We start from the raw sequence: 19,681 nt of genomic DNA, 5'->3' as shown, positions 1-19,681 counted from the left end.
AACGGGTTGTTTTTTTTAGGGGGAAGACAAGTTGTGCACTTGTGTTCATAGGTAAATAGGTGATCAACATGGCCCGGTCGATCCAGCTTGAAGCCCTGTAAATAGAACGGGTTTGAGCAAGCCTTAAAATCGTTTTTTAGTTAAAAATCCGAACTTGGATTGAAAGCCCGCTTTGGCCCAACAAGCCCGTTATTTTTGCGAGTTTGGGCAATCGATATGATGTTAAGGCTAGGGTCGGTTCGATTTTTTTATTACCTCTACTTGTGCTTAAATTGAATTAAAATAAAACTATATGTCATGATTGTATTGATCTTTTAAACATAGTTTATGCACGGCTTGATATATTGACTCATGTGTTACTACATACTAGCGTATACTTTTTAAGTTTGATTTTGATATGTTAGGTAAATTAATATAAAAAAAACAAGGCGATAATTCACTATGTTCACAACATGTCAAATTTTGAAATTGATGATTGTGAATGATCCATGGTTGATCTTTATCCTTTGTTTCGTGTTGGGCTCGATGGGCTTGTAGCGAATTTGGACATTTTTGTCTACATGTCGACTCGTGCTCAATTATAATAACAAATGCATCCCTTATCTATGTTGAATATGTTCTTATTTTAACTTTTTTGTGAGACAATCACCGTTGAAAGTGTTCTTATTTAAACTTTATTGTGAGACAATCACCCTTCAATATACGTAAATCTTTATCTTTTAGAAGTAAAACTTATAAATTGACGTAGTGCTAGACATAACCCAAATAATGAAATAAATCAAAAACGTTGAGTAGACATTTTACTAATCAAAACAAATTGTATTATTCCACATCAGTACATGACTCAACGAAACCAAACCATATAACATGAGTTAATTCGCTTACGTTTTGACTTAATCTTAATCCCAAAAAAAAAAAAAGGGTTTCGCCTAAAACCCTTGTCGAGTTATCGTCATCCAATAGCACGGACCAAAAGTCGGGCCTTTAATCCTCCCCAAATAAACCCTAGCTAAACCCCTAATTTTATTTTATCCACCATTTTTTAATTTCCGCCCTCATTTCTCCATAAACCCTAAACTTTGTTAAAATTTGTTAATTTTCCTTCTTCTGGGTTTCCTTGATTCTGCACACTCGCTGTTGATTACGGTATACCTTTCTCTCTCTCATTTTATTACTGAAATTGAACTCTTTTGTTCAAAAATTTGTTTTCTCTGCATTTTTTAAAAAAATTTATTTGGGTACTATTATTGCTTAATTAGCACTGTATAATCTGATTATTTTTCTATATTTCTCCCCTTCTTAATTACCCTTTTCCCAATTTTACCCATTTTTAAAAAGTTCGGATTTTTGTAGTTTTTAGTGGTTAGAATTATATAAGCTTGAAATTTAGAGGATTTGATTTATGTAGAAAATGCCGAGGCCATTGGGAGTAAAAGCTGGTAAGAAAAGGAAGAAGAGAGAGGAGAAGTATGATAAGGAAGAGGAGGAGCAAGTAGAAATGGTACAAGAGGATGTACCAGATGCTGCCACTATTGATGAAGCAGCTGAAGATGATAAGGTAGCGGAAGATTTGGCCGATGATATCCCCGGCATTCCGGTTACTATCACCGAGCAGAAGAGCCAGCCCGGGGCGGTTTTCGTGCTCGAAAGGGCTTCCCTTGAGGTTGCCAAAGTAGGGAAGGTATATCAATCAACAATCTTTAAGTTTTATTGTTTTCCATTATGTTTATTTGTTTGTGTTGTGTGTTGCTTGGATTGGATTGGATGTTTTGCAAAGATTAATTAGAGGATTGACCATGATAACTGTGTTGATGGTGTTTGGAAGGGGTATTAATCGATGAACGGGAATTTTCGCTGCTGTTGTTAACTGAATTCTGATGTCACATTCATATGTAATTGCAGACCTACCAAATTTTGAATTCTGAGGACCATGCCAATTTTTTGATGAAGCACAAAAAGAATCCTGCAGATTACAGGCCAGACATTGTTCATCAGGTTTATAATACAACTTTTTATCTTACGATACACTTCATTCTATTTATTATTTTTGTGCTTCTGTTGACATTTTCAGAAGCTCGCAAAGATGTATTCCATTATTGTTTTGTGTATTTGGCTGTTTTTCTGAAGTATGCCACTGTTGTGATTATGAATATTGATATTTCAGGCTCTTCTGATGATTTTGGATAGCCCCTTGAATAAGGCTGGGAGGATTCGATCTGTGTATGTAAAAACTGAGAAAGGTGTTCTTTTTGAGGTTAAACCTCATGTTCGTATTCCAAGAACATATAAGCGTTTTGCTGGCATCATGTGTGAGTTGAAATTATTTTGTCTTGCACCTTCCTTCTGTCAAGTTCAATGCATCAATGTAATAGTGAGTTGCTACTGAGGGCTTGACGTGTGGTTGTCATATTCATTAATGCCCTCTCTCATTGATCATTGCAGTGCAATTGTTACAGAAGCTGAGCATATCTGCTGCTGGCAAGCGGGATAAACTTTTTCGTGTGGTTAAAAATCCTGTCACTCAGTATCTACCTCTTAATTCTCGTAAGATAGGTGAGCTTAGACTAAACTAGTGATCCTGTCTGATTAGTGTACAGCGTTCAGATCACGTCCATCTATATCCCTCTTCACAGTCAGTGACATTTGGCTATTCATGTGACAGGCTTTTCATTCAGTTCAGAAAAATTAGTTGACATTCAGAAATATGTGGATGCTGTTAAGGACGATTCCAATTTTGTCTTTGTGGTATGCATCTGAAATGACTGAACTTTCTGCATTATTCCATGGATATTACTCATATGAGTCAAAACTTGGGTGTCTTTTAATTGCTTGCTTGTTCAGGTTGGTGCTATGGCTCATGGAAAGGTTGATGATGAGATTGTTGAAGATTATATATCAAGTAAGTTATTGAAAACTAACTTGCATCGGTGCCCATCATGCTAACCTATTTTTCCTCTCTTGTAAATTGTGCGTGCTTTTCAATTTACTTTGACAATTTGCTATACAATTTGTTGCACTCTAAAATTGTCACTTGATGTTATTGACTATTTATTTCTTAATTTTGCAGTCTCAGGATATCCATTGAGTGCCGCATGGTGTATAGCAAGAATTTGCCAAGGCTTGCAACATAAATGGAGTGTCTTGTGAATTCCTGCTGGGTTAGTCTTTAGCTAATAGCTACTGGTAGTCTGAAATATAGCTCACAATGAACCTTTTCTTGATGAAGTGAATATGCTTGAGCATAAATCATAAGATTTGCAATTTGTATCATTATTCTTCTTATTCCTTAATACTTTCTGATGTAAGCAGATACTCAGTGGTATCTCCACTACTGAGTTCCTAGTGGCATATTATCAGGCTGTTAGCCATATTTTTGTATGGCAACATGGTGCATCCTATTTAACTGCAGTCCATTTTGTGAGTAACTGAGTTTGATATCGCACTACAAATGTACTATGACAACAGGGTGCATCCAATTATCGCTGCACTCCTAGCGAATATGTCATAATGCACGGGTCCACGGGATACATCTCAAATAACTCCACAAATAAAGAGTATTCTAGCAGTAGTAGTGAATGTAATGGGGAAACTATTTTTAATTGGTTTTGGGAGGGTAAATGATTATTTGATAAAAAAAAAAAAAAATAATAATCAAGAGTGCATAGTTTTACTAACTGAGTGTTTGGAGAGTTGTGTTTAGAGATTTTAAACCAAGTTAACCAACTCTCCTTGTGTATCACATTATTATGACCCAAATTTGGCCCTTCAATTTTATGAAATAGGAGTATTATTTATGTCAATGATACATGACATCGATAAATCAGCCCTTCCCCTTGACACCACAACAAAAGAGAAGGCTACAAGATAAGATATAGGTGAGAGTGTTAGAGAAGATAAACTTGTTCTTCGATACACTATATCGCCACTGGGGTTCTGTATCAAAGCCCTTGCACCAGCTCTAGAGTTGAAAGTTAGCCCAATATAGAGTTACATATGCACCTATTCGAATTCCTTGTCACTTTGAAAATTCTAGTTGCTGATAACTAGAAATATGACCATCTGTGACAAATGTTTTCAGGGTAAATGTCTATTTCTGAGTGTTTGGTGAATCATAATAATGTGCCTACCCTTATAATTCTTTGTTCAAGATAGGATCCACATAAATATTGTGGACCAGAAAGTAAGTGCAAGTGCTGCAAAAAGATATGTCCAAAGAAATATCACTGCACACTCTTCTTGTCCCACATCAAATAACTGTGCCATGGTACCTGCAACCCCCATCCAAAAACTTGGTTAATCAAAATACAAAGAGGAAAGTTTAGTTGAACTCTAGTCGTTTACAGTATGAAGCAAGATTGTAAGTCTCAAATATTGATGACTGACCGATGCTCATGGCCGGAGGCATTGTGAATTGAAGCATCAACACGAAGCTATATAAAGGGTCTGGTGGAAGGAAGCCGAAACAATCAGCAGCTTTTACCACTCCAATTCCAATTACTGGAAGCAGCAAGTATTTGACAAATAAGATTCCCATGATCACAGAGGGCTTCACTTTTGATGATCGTAATCCTGTTCAAGCCAAGTAATTAGTCATAGACCGTAATCCTGTTAAAACCTACTCCGTAGTATTTAATTAAATCACTAGTTTACCTTGAATTAGGTTTCCACCTAGTACAAGGGTGGTACAAGGTATTGTTCCATCCCTGCAAGAAAGTTCATAAGGTATATCTTAGTTTAGTTCTTTCTGTAGCATTTACCTTGAATTAGTTTTTGATGAATTAAACTTGTTTTTACTGAAATTAAATGTTACGAACTGAACAAAGCAGAGCCTTCAACAAGAGGTCCAAGACTTACCCAAGCAATTTGAGACAATCTTGGATCACTCGAAGTGGAGCGCCATCTCCAATGACAAGGTCCCTAAACCAAGTTATAGCTCCAAAGGTGAGTCCAATAACCTGAAACAAAATTATAAAACTGCATAAGCTAGTTGAAGACTACACAAAAAGCCACCCACCTTGCCTCACTGCAGGGTTTTATGGACTTAGGATGCAGAATTGAGTGCAGCGAATCTGTTATACTGAGTAATTAGTATTTATATCCTAGCTAGTATTGCAATGGTAGGCATGCATCAGTTGCCGCTGTTTGGAACTGGCCTCGATCACTGACTATAGAAAAGCACCCATCCTAGGACTTTTGTCACCAAAATATAGCTTAATGGTAAAAGTTCAAAGTACACAGGATTTAAAAGACGGTACCCCCAAATCATTCAGTAGCGCCATCTCAATCAGTTTAAACTATGATGAAAACACTACAATGTATTTGAACTTGAACCTACAAAGTGTGTAAAAGTTACTGTTTGTAGCTAATTGAGAGAAAGAGAGACTCACTGCACCAATAGTAGGAGGTGCCATTATTTCCTGGAAAATCTGATGTAGAAATTCTACTATCTTCTGCAAATGGAGCTCACTTTCCTTTTTGGGAGATGCCTACAAAATTTATGAAGGCCAAATAAAGTGACGATACTATTCTTATTTTTCTTTAGACATACTATACAAGTAATCAATTATACAGAAGAAAATAACTTACAGGATGGATGTGTGCATCATACCCTTCGTTCTTTCCATTAAGAAGTTGAGTTTTTACATCGGCTTCTATGTCCTTGTTTGGATCCCTTGCAGCCTCCTCTACGGCGGCTATTAGTGCCTTAAACTTTATGGATGAACTCTTTACCAAGTGGAAAGTGTATGTCCATATGTAAAATCCCCCTAACTGCAATAACAACAGCACTAGGTGATGCAGTGCGAAAGCATGCTTATGAAGTTAAGCCTATGATGCTAGCAAATTTGTCAAAAATCTTATCTAAAGATGCTCAATATGTGCCTACTGAAAACCAGTAGAGGGGTTATTTTGGCATACCGCCATGGAGAAAGAGGCATAAGAAAGGCCGATTGAAGAACAAGCAGCATGGTCATCGCCAAATGGACTGCCATCCTCATGGCAGATTGCTGGGAGTACGATCAGAACAAGGGTTCCCAAGTTTGCTGGGCGGGTTATAAAAGACCAGAAAAGAATTGTCAGAAAATTTGACAATTAATGCTGGATTACCAAGTCTTATAAAAACCTTAGAAACTGAGTTTAGTTTACCTGCTGAGCAAGAAGCAATAACTAAGCCTTCAAGGTGTAACCCAGGTTTCAGAATTTTTACTGCAATCCATCCAAATATTCCTCCAATTAAAAACGTTAGCCCTACATTAACAGGCATAAACCACCTGCAGTTTGAGACATACCATAAATTTAGATGTAAATATAAACAACAGATGCACAGTTAGCACAAGTTTGCTGGTTCTTAGATGTCTAACAGTTAGCCAAATGATAAGCTTTTCGCGTATAGCCATTACACATCAACATGGATGTGAAAGAACAGTAAAGTAGCAAAGCAAAGAAAAAAACAACTAGAGAAGAGCAGAAAGTCTTAAGAGATCTAGTAAGAATAAAAATCGAAGATAGCGATGAGCTAACCATGAAATGATGTCTTGCAACGTTACAGTCTTAGCAAGACTTGCAAACATGAGTGCTGGAGTGAAAACCACGTACACAATCTGCATTTAACATTTGTTTTGTTATTTCATTTTTTGTACATATTTCTCCAAGTTTAAGCTACAAAGTACACTAAAATGTATGTATATATGTACGTGATGTATCCTATACCAGCCTTCTAAATTCCTATGATAGAACAATTTAGTTACTGGAAAGAATTCCGATCCATTATTTATGTATGAAAAACAAGTAAATATGTACGAGTACATAAGATATAGTCGCGGGACTAACCTTATTCAAGGACCTCCTAGCATCTGCATTCAAAAGATTACAGTAGCCAGTTGCCAAAAATGCTCCTAATCCACTGATTATTAGCACTTGCAAAATAGGCATTGATGACACTTCAAAGAGTGACAAGAAACCCATCTTCTTCTAACTCCTTCCCTTTACTTGTATTTTCTTCTCTTTTTCTTTTCTAAGTTCTCAAAAACTTTCAACTTTCTCTATGTTAATTTGTAGAATGAATGAATTGAAGTTTGCAAGAAGTTCAGTAATAATCTTATTCGATCAAATACAAAGAGATTCAAATACAGACTGACAGTCTATAGTCTCACAAATAATAGTCCTTAGTTGCAAATAATAGGAAACGGAGGTAGTATATATATACTCGTTGAATACACTCAACAAGGTCTCCTCTCGAGGAAAAATAAAATAATTAGGCAATTGGAATCCCATCTTAGTCCCAAAGCCAATAATTCGATCTACCAATCTACCATAGTGGAGAACACATGTTTTAGACAAAAAATAAAGAGTGTGTGATCCAATTTGCTACATATCACATATTCAGACAAATTCTACATGTGTACTATTGATCTATTATGCTTTAATTATACATTTCTTTGACTGAAATAAGAAGATCTAATAAGAGGATGATCATATATTACTCCACTAGTCCATTTCAAAATAGTATATTCAATTCGATCAAGTTAGATTTGTCTTGATGCGTTGTTTTAAAATAGTATTTTACTGTTAGCTTTAATTTTAAAGTAAACAATTAAGTGAGTATATTGTTGTTCAATTGATTATGGTAGAGTTTATGATAATTGTTAAAAAAAAAATCTCAATAATGCATGTATAGTTTTAATGATGGGGTGTATGGAGAGAATATTTTTTAACCATTTCCTAGTATATAACATAAATATGACCCAAATGTGGCCTTCAATTTAAACATGAAGTATAATCTATGTCAATGATATTTGACTTCATAAATCAACCCTTCCCCTCTAAAAGAGAAGGCTACAAAGAATGATACAAGTGTGATTACAGAGAATCACATATGACTTGACAAAATTGTTCTTCATTACATATATAGCCACCGCGTTTTTGTATCATAAGCTTGCACTGGCACTAGAGTCGAAACTTATCCTGATATTAAACCGCGATGTAGAGTAATATGCATCATTTCGAATTACTTGTCACTTTGAAAGTTCCAGTTGCTGATAACTTGACTGAATGGACCATCTGTGACATGTTTCTGTTTTTTTAAGGACAAATGTATGATTCTGTGTGAATGATGAATCATAATATTATGCTTGCTTGACCTTATAATGCTTTGTTTAGGATAGGATCCACATAAATACTGTGGACCAGAGAGTAAGTGCAAGTGCTGCAAAAAGATATGTCCAAAGAAATATCACTGAGCACTCTTCTTGTCCCACATCATATAATTGTGCCATAGTACCTGCAACAATCAACCAAAACATACAGGAAAATTTAGTTGAACTCTGAACTAGACTTACTATATAGATAGCAAGATGTTAAAGCTTAGGAGTTAATTGGTGACTAACCGATGCTCATGGCCGGAGGCAATGTGAACTGAAGCATCAACACGAAGCGATATAAAGGGTCTGATGGGAGGAAGCCAAAAGTATCAGCAGCTTTTACTACTCCAATTCCAATCACAGGAAGCAGCAAGTATTTGACAAATAAGATCCCAATTATCACAGTTGGCTTTACTTTTGATGATCTTAATCCTGTTCAAAACAATTAGTCAGATATTGTAATCCTGTTTAATTGGACTGTTAACTCAAATGATCTGATGTTAATTTACCTTGTATAAGGTTTCCACCTAGTATAAGGGTGATAGAAGGTATTGTTCCATCTCTGCAAGAAAATTTATAAGGTATGTTATGGTTTAGTAGATGTTATTTTGTATACAGGCTTTGTAAAATTGAACTCGTTTTTTTCTGAACTGCACTTGTTTTTGATGAACAAAACTTATATAGTTATATTTGCTGAAACTGAATTTAATAAGCTGAAAAAAACAGAGTTGAAAATTTCACCAAGACATACCCAAGCAATTTGAGAGAATCTTGTATCACTCGAAGTGGAGCTCCATCTCCTATGACGAGGCCCCTTAACCAAGTAGTAGCTCCAAAAATGAGTCCAATAATCTAAATCAAAAGCATAAAACTGCATAAGTTCATAGCATATAGGATCGAAAAGAAGGTAGTATTAAACATTTGGTAGTAGCATTTCAAGCAGATTAAGCTCGATTTACCAATGATGCAAGGTGCTACATACAATGCTATTTGACCATACAAAGTCTGTAAAAGTTTATGTTTATAGAGAGAAAGAGAGACTCACTGCACCAAGGCTAGGAGGTGCCATTAGTTCCTCTAATATTAGATGTAGAAACTCGATTATCTTCCTCCAAAGGGGCTCGCTTTCCTTCTTAGGTGATACCTGATACATTTATACAGGTCAGATAAGTGACAGTACTACTGTTATATTCTGTAAACATACTATACAGAAGAAAAGAACTTACAGGATGGCTTCCTGCATCATACCCTTGACTTTCTCCACTAAGAAGATGGGCCTTTACATCAGCTTCTAAGTCGTCGTTTGGATCCCTTGCAGCCTCCTCTTCCGCGGCTATTAGTGCCTTAAACTTAATGGATGAACTCTTTACCAAGTGAAAAGTGTATGTCCATATGTAAAACCCCCCTAGCTGCAATAACAACAGCATGCTAGGTGTTTCAGTGCGAAAGCATGCTTAAGCCTATTATGCAAGCAAATTTGTCAAAATTCTTATCTAAAGATGCTCATCAATGTGTTACTAAAAACCAGAGGAGGAGCTATTTTGGCATACCGCCATTGAGAAAGAGGCGTAAGAAAGGCCAATTGAAGAACAAGCAGCATGGTCGTCGCCAAATGGACTGCCATCCTCATTGCAGATTGCAGGAAGTACGATCAGAACAAGGTTTCCCAAGTTTGCTGGGGTATCAAAGATGAGAAAATAAGTTTAGAAACTCTGATAATTTAATGCTAAACTACCAAGTTAAATTAAAAACTTAGAAACTGAAATTTGTTACCTGCTGAGCAAGAAGCAATGATTAAACCTTCAAGATGTAACCCAGGTTTCAGAAGCTTAACCGTAATCCATCCAAGGATTCCTCCGATTAAAAACGTTAGCCCTACATTAACAGGCATAAACCACCTGCAGTTTGACATATACCATATATTAAGATGTAATTATAGCACGAGTTTAATTTCCTGGTTGTTAGATGTCTAACAGTTAGCCAAATGATAAGCTATTCGTGTATATCCATTACACATCAACATGGATGTGAAATAACAGTACATCAGTGGCAAAACGAAGAAAAACAACAACTAGAGAAGAGCAGAAAGTCTAAAACAGAACAAGAAAGAATCAAAATTAAAGATAGCTAACCATGAAATGATGTCTTGCAACGTTACAGTCTTAGCAAGACTTGCAAACATGAGTGCAGGAGTGAAAACCACGTACACGATCTACATTTCAACATTTGTTTTGTTATTTCATTTTTTGTACATATTCCTCCAAAATTAAAGTACACTAAAATGTATCTATATATCAATATATGTATGTATGCATGTATATACCATAGGACTACGAGTACATAACATATAGTCGCGGTACTAACCTTATTCAATGACCTCCTAGCATCTGCATTCAAAAGATTACAGTAGCCAGTAGCCAAAAATGCTCCTAATCCACTGATTATTAGCACTTGCAAAATGGGCATTGATGCCACTTCAAAAAGTGACAAGAAACCCATCTTTAATTCTTCTTCTTCCTTTCTAAGTTCTCCTCAAAAGCTTCCAACTTCCTCTATATTGAAGCAACAAATTTTCTGCAAAAAAGTTCAACGATGATTTAATTCAATATTTTATAATTTTGGCTAAATACTTTCTTAAATATGAAGGTTTTTTTTTTTTTTTTTTTACAAAAACAAAGAAACGAAAATAAATTATGTGATTGAGCTTACAAATTGGTGCAAAGTGCAAGAAATTTCCTTGAAATCGACATCAACAGTTCACTTTCTAATTCATAATCATAAATTTAGCAATAAGCAAAAAAAAAATTACGTATTTCTTTTGTTTTTGTTTTTTTTTTTTTAGTTTTTTTTTTTTTGCTGGTTCATGAGAAATTGCAAAACAACAAATAAAAACGTGTTATAATAGGACTCTAGGAGTAATACTATACCTAGAGATTTTTTTAAACATACAATTAGGAGACCCAAAGATGATGAAAAAGTATACTCGTTATAATGAAGCAATTGGAATCGATTCATATCCAAAAGCCAAATTCGGTATATAAATAATAGTTGGAGAGCATATCTTATAGATAAAAAGTATAGAACACGTGATCTAATATTGGATATACATCACATATTCAAACAAATCCTTGCGTTTTCTTTTAATAAGCTCAATTGTCAACAACTTGTTACACCAGATGACACGTATCAAGTTTTAATTGGTCTAAAAATTACTAAAAAAAAAATATAAAATAAAGAAAATGTGGGAGCCACCGGCTCCAAACACCGCTGCTGGTTGCCAAACCCCTTCCCTTCCCCACCGAAAAAATACTTATGCCACCCCAAACCACCCTTCCCTTCCTACCTCGAAAACCGGCTGATCACCTTTCTCCAACCCTAGAAACCGCCCCCTCTCTTCCCTAACCCTCTGAAACAATAATGACTATTTAATATACACTTTTGATAATTACTAGAATAACAATAGTGACATAGGGATGGGAGTAATCAATAACAAAATTCCGTCCTTGTGATAAGTTTGATGACGACTAACCAACAAATATTAGACAGGAATAATAACACTTAGCCCCAATATTAATTACGTTCATTCACATTGTTAATTAAGCTCGTTCGTCCAGTGTAATTACAGCTCATGATTACTACATTAAACGAGTTGCATACTTTTTAAGTAGTTGGCCAACCAATAATCAAATAAAGTTGGATCCAACATTGAATATTGGTCAATAATCATGAAAAGAACAAGATCTATCTACGTCTACAATATTGGCGGCCATGATCTGATTGCACAACTCCAATAATTTAATCCTATCCAATTAATTGACTTTCGTTTTCTTTAGCGTACCCTTAAAATAAATGTCATATTCTTTAATAGTGACCTGCCTGGCTGCCCACGTCCCCATATTCCTCTACAGTTTTCCAGAACATAGCTTGTTGGACCAAGGATGTGGACTTGACCTACAGTATTTTGTAAGGTATAGTCTAATCCGGAGTGTATATGATAGGCCGCAAGTTCAAACCATCTAACCCTATTCTAATCAGTATTTTAGACTATAACTACAACGTGTTTATGGCTTATTAGCGCAAAATAACTTTAAACAATACGAGTAATTGACTGTCCTTTACCTCAAAGCCTAAATCATCGGGTCATAGTATGTGAGTTACGTAAAATGATAGTGTATATAGAGTACTCCATTTTTAATACTTTGTATAACAAAATGACCTTTGGGTTTTTTTTTTTTTTTTTTTTTTTCCAAATAATAATATATAACTTTGGTTTTTCTATAAAATGACCTTTTTGCCCCTACATTTCTCAAGGGACCATTTCCCACTTGTCTTTTAATTTATGTACTTTTTTTTTTCTTACAATAAATACCATCAGTAGGGCCCCTACTTTTTTTCTTCTAAATTATTGCACTAAAAATGTGCAACTAAGGTAAGGTAATGTATCATATGTATGCCCAAAAGACTTTCATTTTGAAAAAAGTTGGTCAACAACTTGGCACAACTTGGCAAATAGAGCTATCATTGCAAAATTAGCTACTCCGTACTCCTTGAAAGTGAGGAATAGCTCAAGTAATTAGAGCTATCTTTGATTTTCTGCCTTGTCCATGTGGCTCTCTAAACTCCAAAAACATACTTCGTACTCCTTCCTTCACTCAAGATTTTACAAATTCAACATCTATATTGTGAGTCCCCCCCCCCCCCAAAAAAAAAAAAAAAAATAAAATAAAATAAAATTAAAAATAAAATAAAAAATAAAAAAATTGTACATTTGGAGGCTAATGGAGCAATTTTATTTGATTATCGAAAGCACAAAAAAAAAAAACAAAAAAACTGTACATTTGGAGGCTAATGGAGCAATTTTATTTGATTATCGAAAGCACAAATATTGACCATTGCAATTATTTGAGAGGATTTTATATGTACCTGGGTGTATGTACACCCATAAGTATTTGTGTCTTATTTTAATGATTGTTTTTCATTTTATCATCAAATAAAGAACAAAAATTAACCTTAAATAAATTCTATATTTTTCTGCCGATGCATTCATGAAAAAGGAATTACTCTAACCACACAATGTGAGTTTCTTAATATTTCATTTTCTTATCTTAACACAAAATACCCCATTACGATATTTTTTTTTTTTATTTATTTTAGTTTTATTTTTATTTGGAAGAGACTACATGGTTGTTGGAGGAAGTACTCCATATTATTTTTAAGGATAAAGATGACGCTACGTCGCGAAAAGTTGAAATTCATACATATCCAAAAATAAAGATTTATTCCACGTAAGCCCACTAAAAAAAAAAAAGATAGCATGATAAGCATGTTTATATAGAAAACATGATTGGCATTGAGTAATTTTTGTACCTGATTGAAAGTTTTCTCCATGGATTTTTGTTGTTGTTGTTTAAACGAAAAAAGATGCTTAGGCAAATTCTTATGGTTTCATAATCACTTAATTGATGTGACTAATTCTCACTCATAATAACAATTATTAATTAGTGTGACTAATATATGGTACTCTCTTGTCTGAATATATTATTTCATACAGTACATCTCAATTTAATACGGAGTAAGAATTTAACTTTGATAATTACTCCGTACGGCTTATAATTAAGAACAATTATTGGGATCTTAAAATTTTTGTATTGCCCACTTTCTAATATCACTTAATTATGTGCTCCGTACTACGTAATATACTCTAAATACACATATCTAAATTTATTGGACGAAATCGTTATAAAATCAGCATGTACAACAAGGGTCAACGAAGTATTAATTAAAAGTAATTCATTTTAGCCTTCTGGCCCGTTCCATGCACGGGTTATTACATAGAATATTTTCCTTGTAATGTGTTGCTTATTCGTGTTACATTGAGTCAACATTGTTTTATTGTACTTTATATATATATATATATTTATATTTATATATATATAACGTGAACTGATTAGCTCAACTTTTTTTTTTACTATTACTTTATTGTAAGTGTAGGAGATGAAAAGACTACGACTTTATTTTGATGTAGTTGAAACACTTAATTTCCTTACTTAAATTGCAAGTTACAGAATGCATAAAGACATAAACTTTATTTTTTGATAAAGAAGGTGGCATGTGGCATATGAGTGATTTGTGGTGACATGTGGTATATGAGTAATGTGTGGTTTGTGTTTTTAAATACTAAGTATAGATAGATTTAGATAATTTTATTGGCTTAATTAAGATGTTACGGAGTAAGGAAAAAAAAAAGACCCTTAAAGGCACTTACATTATTTTTTTCTAATTTTGAGCTCAATACCGAGCCGACTGAATATTTTTCGACACGCAAATCGATGAAAAAATTGAATTTAGTTGTTATTTACCATTTAGAAAAACTTTTAGACTGTAATTTGTAATTTATTTTTTTTAAATAGGTGCGATTGACAAATTTTCCAAATAAAAATAATCGTTACTTTAAAAGTTAAAATCTCATACGCAGTATTTGTAATCACATAAATTCATCTATATATCACGTTATGAATAAAAGCCATTAATTTACAGCAAGCAATTTACAGAATCTAATCATTTTTAGCATTATTTAGTTTGCTGGTTTTGTAATCTCATTATAGAAAAACGCAAGAAAAAAGGAAAACGTAACCAAAAAAAAAATCAAAAAAAAAAAATGATGCATGAAATCATAAACACCTGAATAATTAACAAGCAAAAATTGATAATCAAGCAGAAATAATTTGATTAAGAAGGAAAAAACGAACCTGTATACACGAATCTGCACAAAAAAGAATTGAAATTGGCCTTCAAAATTTCATGTCATTGCCTCATTGGAATTTATGATATGAAGAAGAAGTAGAAGAAGATAAATAATAAGCTTTCATATATATATATATAGTCGTATAATATACGAAGTAAGATATTGGGTGTTATAAATTATGAATTATGGTATTTATTTGGAGGTGGAGAAAACAAAAATTGAGAGAGAAAGCTAAAGACCGTGGAAATAAAATGCAAAGACACGTATATATTCCAAAAAATTGGGGTTCATTATTTATTAATATTACCTTTTTAGCCAGGCTTTGCAAATCTTTTGTACAATTATTATTAATTTATTTTGTATCTCTCTAGTTGTCGCTTGTTGGAGTTCAAATTGAACCAAACTTAAATCTTTATTTATTTATTAGTTTTATTTATTACGAAACCTTCTCTATTTTTTTTTTTCGTTTATTAGGCTTTTGATTTTCATAGAATTTCATATGTAGCTAGTCATACTGTATAGCTAAAGTTACTTGATTAGGGGTTAATTGGTTGATCAGGTTTAGGGGTTATTCATGTATCGATTGGCCACATAGAAAATACGCGAGATTTGTTTATATTCTTTAATAGTTTCTTACGTAAATATCCTTACTATATTGTTTTTTTTATACTTGGATAGTTGTATTATTGAGTCATACTTTGTATACATCCTCTTTGGTTTAAATTGATAACATAGATCGTCCGGAAACTAATATAATGAGATTATGAGAATGTGAGATAGTATTGGATCGTAGTTGTCTTTATCCTCGTAATATAACCTTCTCTAGTAAAACATGGGATAAATTATATATTGATTTCACTCATCTTTTAACATGGGATAAACTTGAGCTATCCCTCACTCTCATCGGTTTATATTATATAACATAATGTTATACATTATCATCTACACTAGATTAAGCTTGGTTTAATAGCTAGGGTTGAGGCGTCTTAGAGTCTAGGAGCGATTTAAAAAAAAAAAAAAAAAAAAAAAACAACTAGGTATAGAAAATGGTAAAATAAAGATATTTCATTGTAAATCATTATCATGCACGTTGAGTGAGTGTACGTACAGCAGCAAGCCATCACGCAAGAAGCATTCAGGGAAGGTTGTATCTATGAACTGATTGAGCAAAACCATTCATTTATTTTTTAGGGAAAGGCCCATATTTCATCATCACAAATTTTGTAAAAACTGTTGAATAACGCAACATTAAAATTAATTTTTGATGATGTCACTGCTTTAATCACAATCATATTAAGATAAACGAATATCATATCATAAAATTATAAAACGAAATTGACAGTATGAACCGCTCAACCTATGACAAATCTAAACATGGGCAACCAGCAGACATTAGACGGATTTGGTATACGCGGAGACTCTGAGAGTTCATTTCACCGCTTCAACGACGCCACGCATTTGTACCCTTATTATGTTTCGTACTTTCCAATCTATAAATTAAATTAATTTTGTACAAATTAGACACATTATTATAGAATACCTAATACACTAATACGTCTGTTTTAAAAAAGTTGTATGCAATTAAAGATGGTCTATCTCATTCCGATTCCCGTTTTTGTTTAATATAAGGTCAAATTTTAAGTAATAAGATCGGATTAAAGTATATTAAAATTAAAATAATAATAATAATAATAATAAGTTTATATAAAATCAGGTGAGTAAAAATAAGTTGAATTAAACTTAGCTTTAATTTGTAGCGTTAAAATAAATAAATAAAAAAAAGGCGAAAGTAGATTAACTTGGTAATTAACTTGAACTAGAATGTACCCGTGCTACTGCACGGGATATATGTATGTTTAGGAATAAAATAGTATAAGTGAAAGTTATAGATATATGTATGTTTAGGAATAAAATAGTATAAGTGAAAGTTATAGATTTTTTTTTCCTTGGTAAAGGAAGTTATAGATAAGTGTTATTTTTATTTTTATTTATTTTTTTGACAAGTGTTAATTTGGAGTTTTAGCATGCATTTATTAGAAAGTTATTTTATTAAACACACATAAAAAAAAAAAAAAAAAAAAAAAAAAAAGAGTGCATGAGAATTGAGAGTTGGAGGTTTGGAGTGATATGGTTAAGTGCTGCAAAAATGACTCTGCAATTATATAATAGATAGATACCTTAAATCAAGGGAGTATGTAGGTCCTAGTTCAATTCACACCAACTCTCTTAAAGAATTTTCCTCATCAATCAAACATTAAAAATACTACTGCAATAATATAATAATATGATTATGGGATAAAAATAGATTAAAAAGAATATATATATGAGGCATTAAGCATCAAGATTCATGCTGACTGTGCATGCATGTGGCAAGCAACTTGCTTAACTTGAACATGCAAGATTTGATAGAGATAGAGTCATAAGAGATTTTTAAGATCCGATTCATAGCATACATGTTATGACTTTATGAATATCACCAACTCATCAATACCTCACTGACAAATTAAAGATAAAACTTAATAATGGAGTAATACGTATAATTAAATTAAATGTTCTGTTCACCTTAGTTTTTTTTTTTTTTTTTTTTTTTGGTCCGATAGAACGTCATCAATTATTCTCAAAGACCTAATTTTGATCAACTTAACTAACTTTATGTGTACATCATTATACTTTGTACTTCGTATTTTTTATTTTATACATAGTACTTGGAATAAGCTACTCCATACCAAAAATTTTAAAATTTCCAAACAAAGTCGGGGTTGGATATACAAGTAAAAAATTTTTAGTACATGTGGGCTGGATTGAGCCAGCTTAATTCCACCCATCTTATCACAATTCACCTCCTCAATCTTCTGAAGAGTCGAGATTATCCATATTTTACAACTTGTTTCAAAACACATTTAAAAAATAAAATATATATAAAAAAAAAAAAAAAAAAAAACACTTACTTCATATCAGACTAGATCCGATTCATATGCATGTTATGAATATCACCAACTTAGAGCTGTCAATTCGGGTAAACGGGTCGGGTTTGGGTTGGGTAAGAGTGTGATGAGTCAACTCGAGTCGGATCAATTCAGATTAATTCCACAACCTATGCGAGTCGGGTTGGGTTGGTTCATGCTTGAGTCGGGTCACGTCGAGTCATACTTCTTATTGGGTTTGGGTCAGATTTAGGTCGGGTTACATTCGGGTCAGGTGAACAATAGGTCGGGTTTTCACGGGTTAAAACGGGTAAGGGTAATTCTTGGGTTCGAGTTGGGTTCGGTTTAAGTCAATAATTTGCGGGTTAGAATCAGGTCGGGTCATTCTCGGGTTTGAGTCGGGTTCGGTTCAAGTCAATAATTTGCGGATTATAATCAAGTCGGGTCATTCTCGGGTTCAAGTCGGGTTCGGTTCAAGTCAATAATTTGCAGGTTATAATTAGGTTGGGTCATTTCCAAGTCGGGTCATTCTCGGATTCAAGTCGGGTTATGTTCAAGTCAATAATCTGCAGGTTACAATCAGGTCGGGTCATTTCCAAGTCAGGTCATATTCGGGTTCAACGAACTATAAATAGATTATTATCATTTTTATCAAGCTAATTATTTCTTTTGATTATAATATATATGGCAATATATTAGGGAACTATAGTTTATAATTTAGGAAGATAATTATTTCCTTTGACCATACAACAAATATATACTATATTTAACTCTTAAATTTGAGGATGATGCTCCTTTCTTTTGCTGGCCTGGCCCGACTTGGTCTCCCAAGACAAAATGCTTTGATCTACAATAATAAGGTGGTCTAAATTGCATTAAGGTGATTTGATTCGGGTCAGGAACAATTTGGGTAGAATTTAGGTCGGGTCAATAACAAGTCGTGTTAATTTCGAGTCGGGTTAGTAACAGATCGGGATGAATTTTTGGGTTGGGTAAGTAATAGGTATGGTAAAATTTGGGTCGAGTCAATAACAAGTCGGGTTGAATTTGTGTCAGACAATAACAAATCGAGTTGATTTCGGGTCGGGTTTGTAACAGGTTGGGTTAAATACGGGTCGGGTTAGGAACGATTCGGGTTGAATTCAGGTCAGGTTAGTTTCAAGTCAGGTTAAATTCGGGTTTTGACGAGTTATAATGGGTTTGGGTCAATTTCATTTCAAGTCGGGTTCGGTGCAAGTTAATTAAATTTGTCTTTGTAAACCGGTAAATCGGTGCAAGTTGTAAACTGGTAAATTGGAAGTTTAAAAGCGAATTGAATGGTTCCACACACCCAATTGGACTCCCGGAGGATATTAGGGACCATGGTAAAAATTTCGGCAATTTTTATTTCCGGGCGATTAAAAAAGTCAAAAAAATCAAAAATTGAAGGCTAATATCCACGTTTTTTGAAAAATTTTAGAGGTTTCGGGGCCCGGTGTCGAAAAGTCTTGAAATTCTATAGGATACATCTCGGGGTCATATAATGTCGTTTGGAACCATATATGATCATTATTTGTTGTCATAAATGTTCGTGGTGAACGTGAATTAATGAAACCGGTTCAAGTTGTAAATCGATAAATTGATCGTTTAAAGGCTAATTGGATGGTCACACCCACCCAATTGGACTCTCGGAAAGTATTAGGGACCACGCTTTTTGAGAAATTTTGGAGGTTTTGGGGCTCGGTGTCGAAAATCCTTGAAAATTTAGGGGATACATCTCGGGGTCATATAAAGCCACTTGGAACCATACATGATCATTATATGTTATCATATATGTACGTAGTAGGCTTGAGTTAATGAAATTCGTGCAAGTTGTAAACTGGTAATTAAATTGG

The 19,681-nt window shown here is 33.7% G+C and overlaps 3 protein-coding genes across 4 annotated transcripts; 1 reads left to right on the top strand and 2 right to left on the bottom strand.

The window, feature by feature from the left end:
• Positions 1-978: 978 nt before the first annotated feature.
• On the top strand, positions 979-3,384 carry LOC145626416 (uncharacterized). Its single transcript, XM_081678849.1, has 8 exons — positions 979-1,146; positions 1,409-1,681; positions 1,903-1,995; positions 2,165-2,309; positions 2,443-2,553; positions 2,663-2,745; positions 2,842-2,899; positions 3,068-3,384. The coding sequence occupies exons 2-8, from the start codon at positions 1,412-1,414 to the stop codon at positions 3,145-3,147; spliced, it is 840 nt and encodes a 279-aa protein (XP_081534975.1). The 5' UTR covers positions 979-1,146; positions 1,409-1,411; the 3' UTR covers positions 3,148-3,384.
• Positions 3,385-3,505: 121 nt separating this feature from the next.
• On the bottom strand, positions 3,506-7,057 carry LOC145626408 (protein PIN-LIKES 7-like). The gene is made up of 10 exons (XM_081678838.1): positions 6,829-7,057; positions 6,520-6,599; positions 6,145-6,269; positions 5,917-6,041; positions 5,587-5,769; positions 5,388-5,471; positions 4,855-4,955; positions 4,651-4,703; positions 4,384-4,569; positions 3,506-4,268 (listed from the first exon to the last, which is right to left on the bottom strand). The coding sequence occupies exons 1-10, from the start codon at positions 6,961-6,963 to the stop codon at positions 4,144-4,146; spliced, it is 1,197 nt and encodes a 398-aa protein (XP_081534964.1). The 5' UTR covers positions 6,964-7,057; the 3' UTR covers positions 3,506-4,143.
• Positions 7,058-7,727: 670 nt separating this feature from the next.
• On the bottom strand, positions 7,728-15,045 carry LOC145562696 (protein PIN-LIKES 7-like). 2 transcript variants are annotated; one of them, XM_081623064.1, is made up of 11 exons: positions 14,888-15,045; positions 10,503-10,712; positions 10,271-10,350; positions 9,912-10,036; positions 9,689-9,813; positions 9,365-9,547; positions 9,184-9,282; positions 8,890-8,990; positions 8,648-8,700; positions 8,385-8,570; positions 7,728-8,278 (listed from the first exon to the last, which is right to left on the bottom strand). In XM_081623064.1, the coding sequence occupies exons 2-11, from the start codon at positions 10,635-10,637 to the stop codon at positions 8,154-8,156; spliced, it is 1,212 nt and encodes a 403-aa protein (XP_081479190.1). In that variant the 5' UTR covers positions 10,638-10,712; positions 14,888-15,045; the 3' UTR covers positions 7,728-8,153. The 2 variants fall into 2 exon arrangements, with proteins under 2 accessions (XP_081479190.1, XP_081479198.1); XM_081623072.1 differs by lacking the exon at positions 14,888-15,045 and adding an exon at positions 10,848-11,343.
• Positions 15,046-19,681: the final 4,636 nt, after the last annotated feature.

Source organism: Chenopodium album, chromosome 1 (genome assembly GCF_948465745.1).
Source record: "Chenopodium album chromosome 1, dcCheAlbu1.1, whole genome shotgun sequence".
NCBI classification, from domain to species: Eukaryota; Viridiplantae; Streptophyta; class Magnoliopsida; order Caryophyllales; family Amaranthaceae; genus Chenopodium; species Chenopodium album.
Note: the sequence above shows the minus strand (reverse complement) of the source record. Positions and strands in the feature narration are given on the sequence as shown.

What these genes read in the sequence shown, in the direction of transcription:
- LOC145626408 (XM_081678838.1), bottom strand. Translation starts at nt 6,963, where the DNA reads ATGGGTTTCTTGTCACTCTTTGAAGTGTCATCAATGCCTATTTTGCAA. An exon ending in ATGATGCACACATCCATCCT is followed by an intron (nt 5,472 to 5,586) that starts GTAAGTTATTTT and finishes TCTCCCAAAAAG; the next exon opens with GAAAGTGAGCTCCATTTGCA. An exon ending in AGGTGGAAACCTAATTCAAG is followed by an intron (nt 4,570 to 4,650) that starts GTAAACTAGTGA and finishes TGGCTTGAACAG; the next exon opens with GATTACGATCATCAAAAGTG.
- LOC145562696 (XM_081623064.1), bottom strand. Translation starts at nt 10,637, where the DNA reads ATGGGTTTCTTGTCACTTTTTGAAGTGGCATCAATGCCCATTTTGCAA. An exon ending in ACGCCTCTTTCTCAATGGCG is followed by an intron (nt 9,548 to 9,688) that starts GTATGCCAAAAT and finishes TTGTTATTGCAG; the next exon opens with CTAGGGGGGTTTTACATATG. An exon ending in ATGATGCAGGAAGCCATCCT is followed by an intron (nt 9,283 to 9,364) that starts GTAAGTTCTTTT and finishes TAAATGTATCAG; the next exon opens with GTATCACCTAAGAAGGAAAG.
- LOC145626416 (XM_081678849.1), top strand. Translation starts at nt 1,412, where the DNA reads ATGCCGAGGCCATTGGGAGTAAAAGCTGGTAAGAAAAGGAAGAAGAGA. An exon ending in AGGTTGCCAAAGTAGGGAAG is followed by an intron (nt 1,682 to 1,902) that starts GTATATCAATCA and finishes ATGTAATTGCAG; the next exon opens with ACCTACCAAATTTTGAATTC. An exon ending in ATTCCAATTTTGTCTTTGTG is followed by an intron (nt 2,746 to 2,841) that starts GTATGCATCTGA and finishes TTGCTTGTTCAG; the next exon opens with GTTGGTGCTATGGCTCATGG.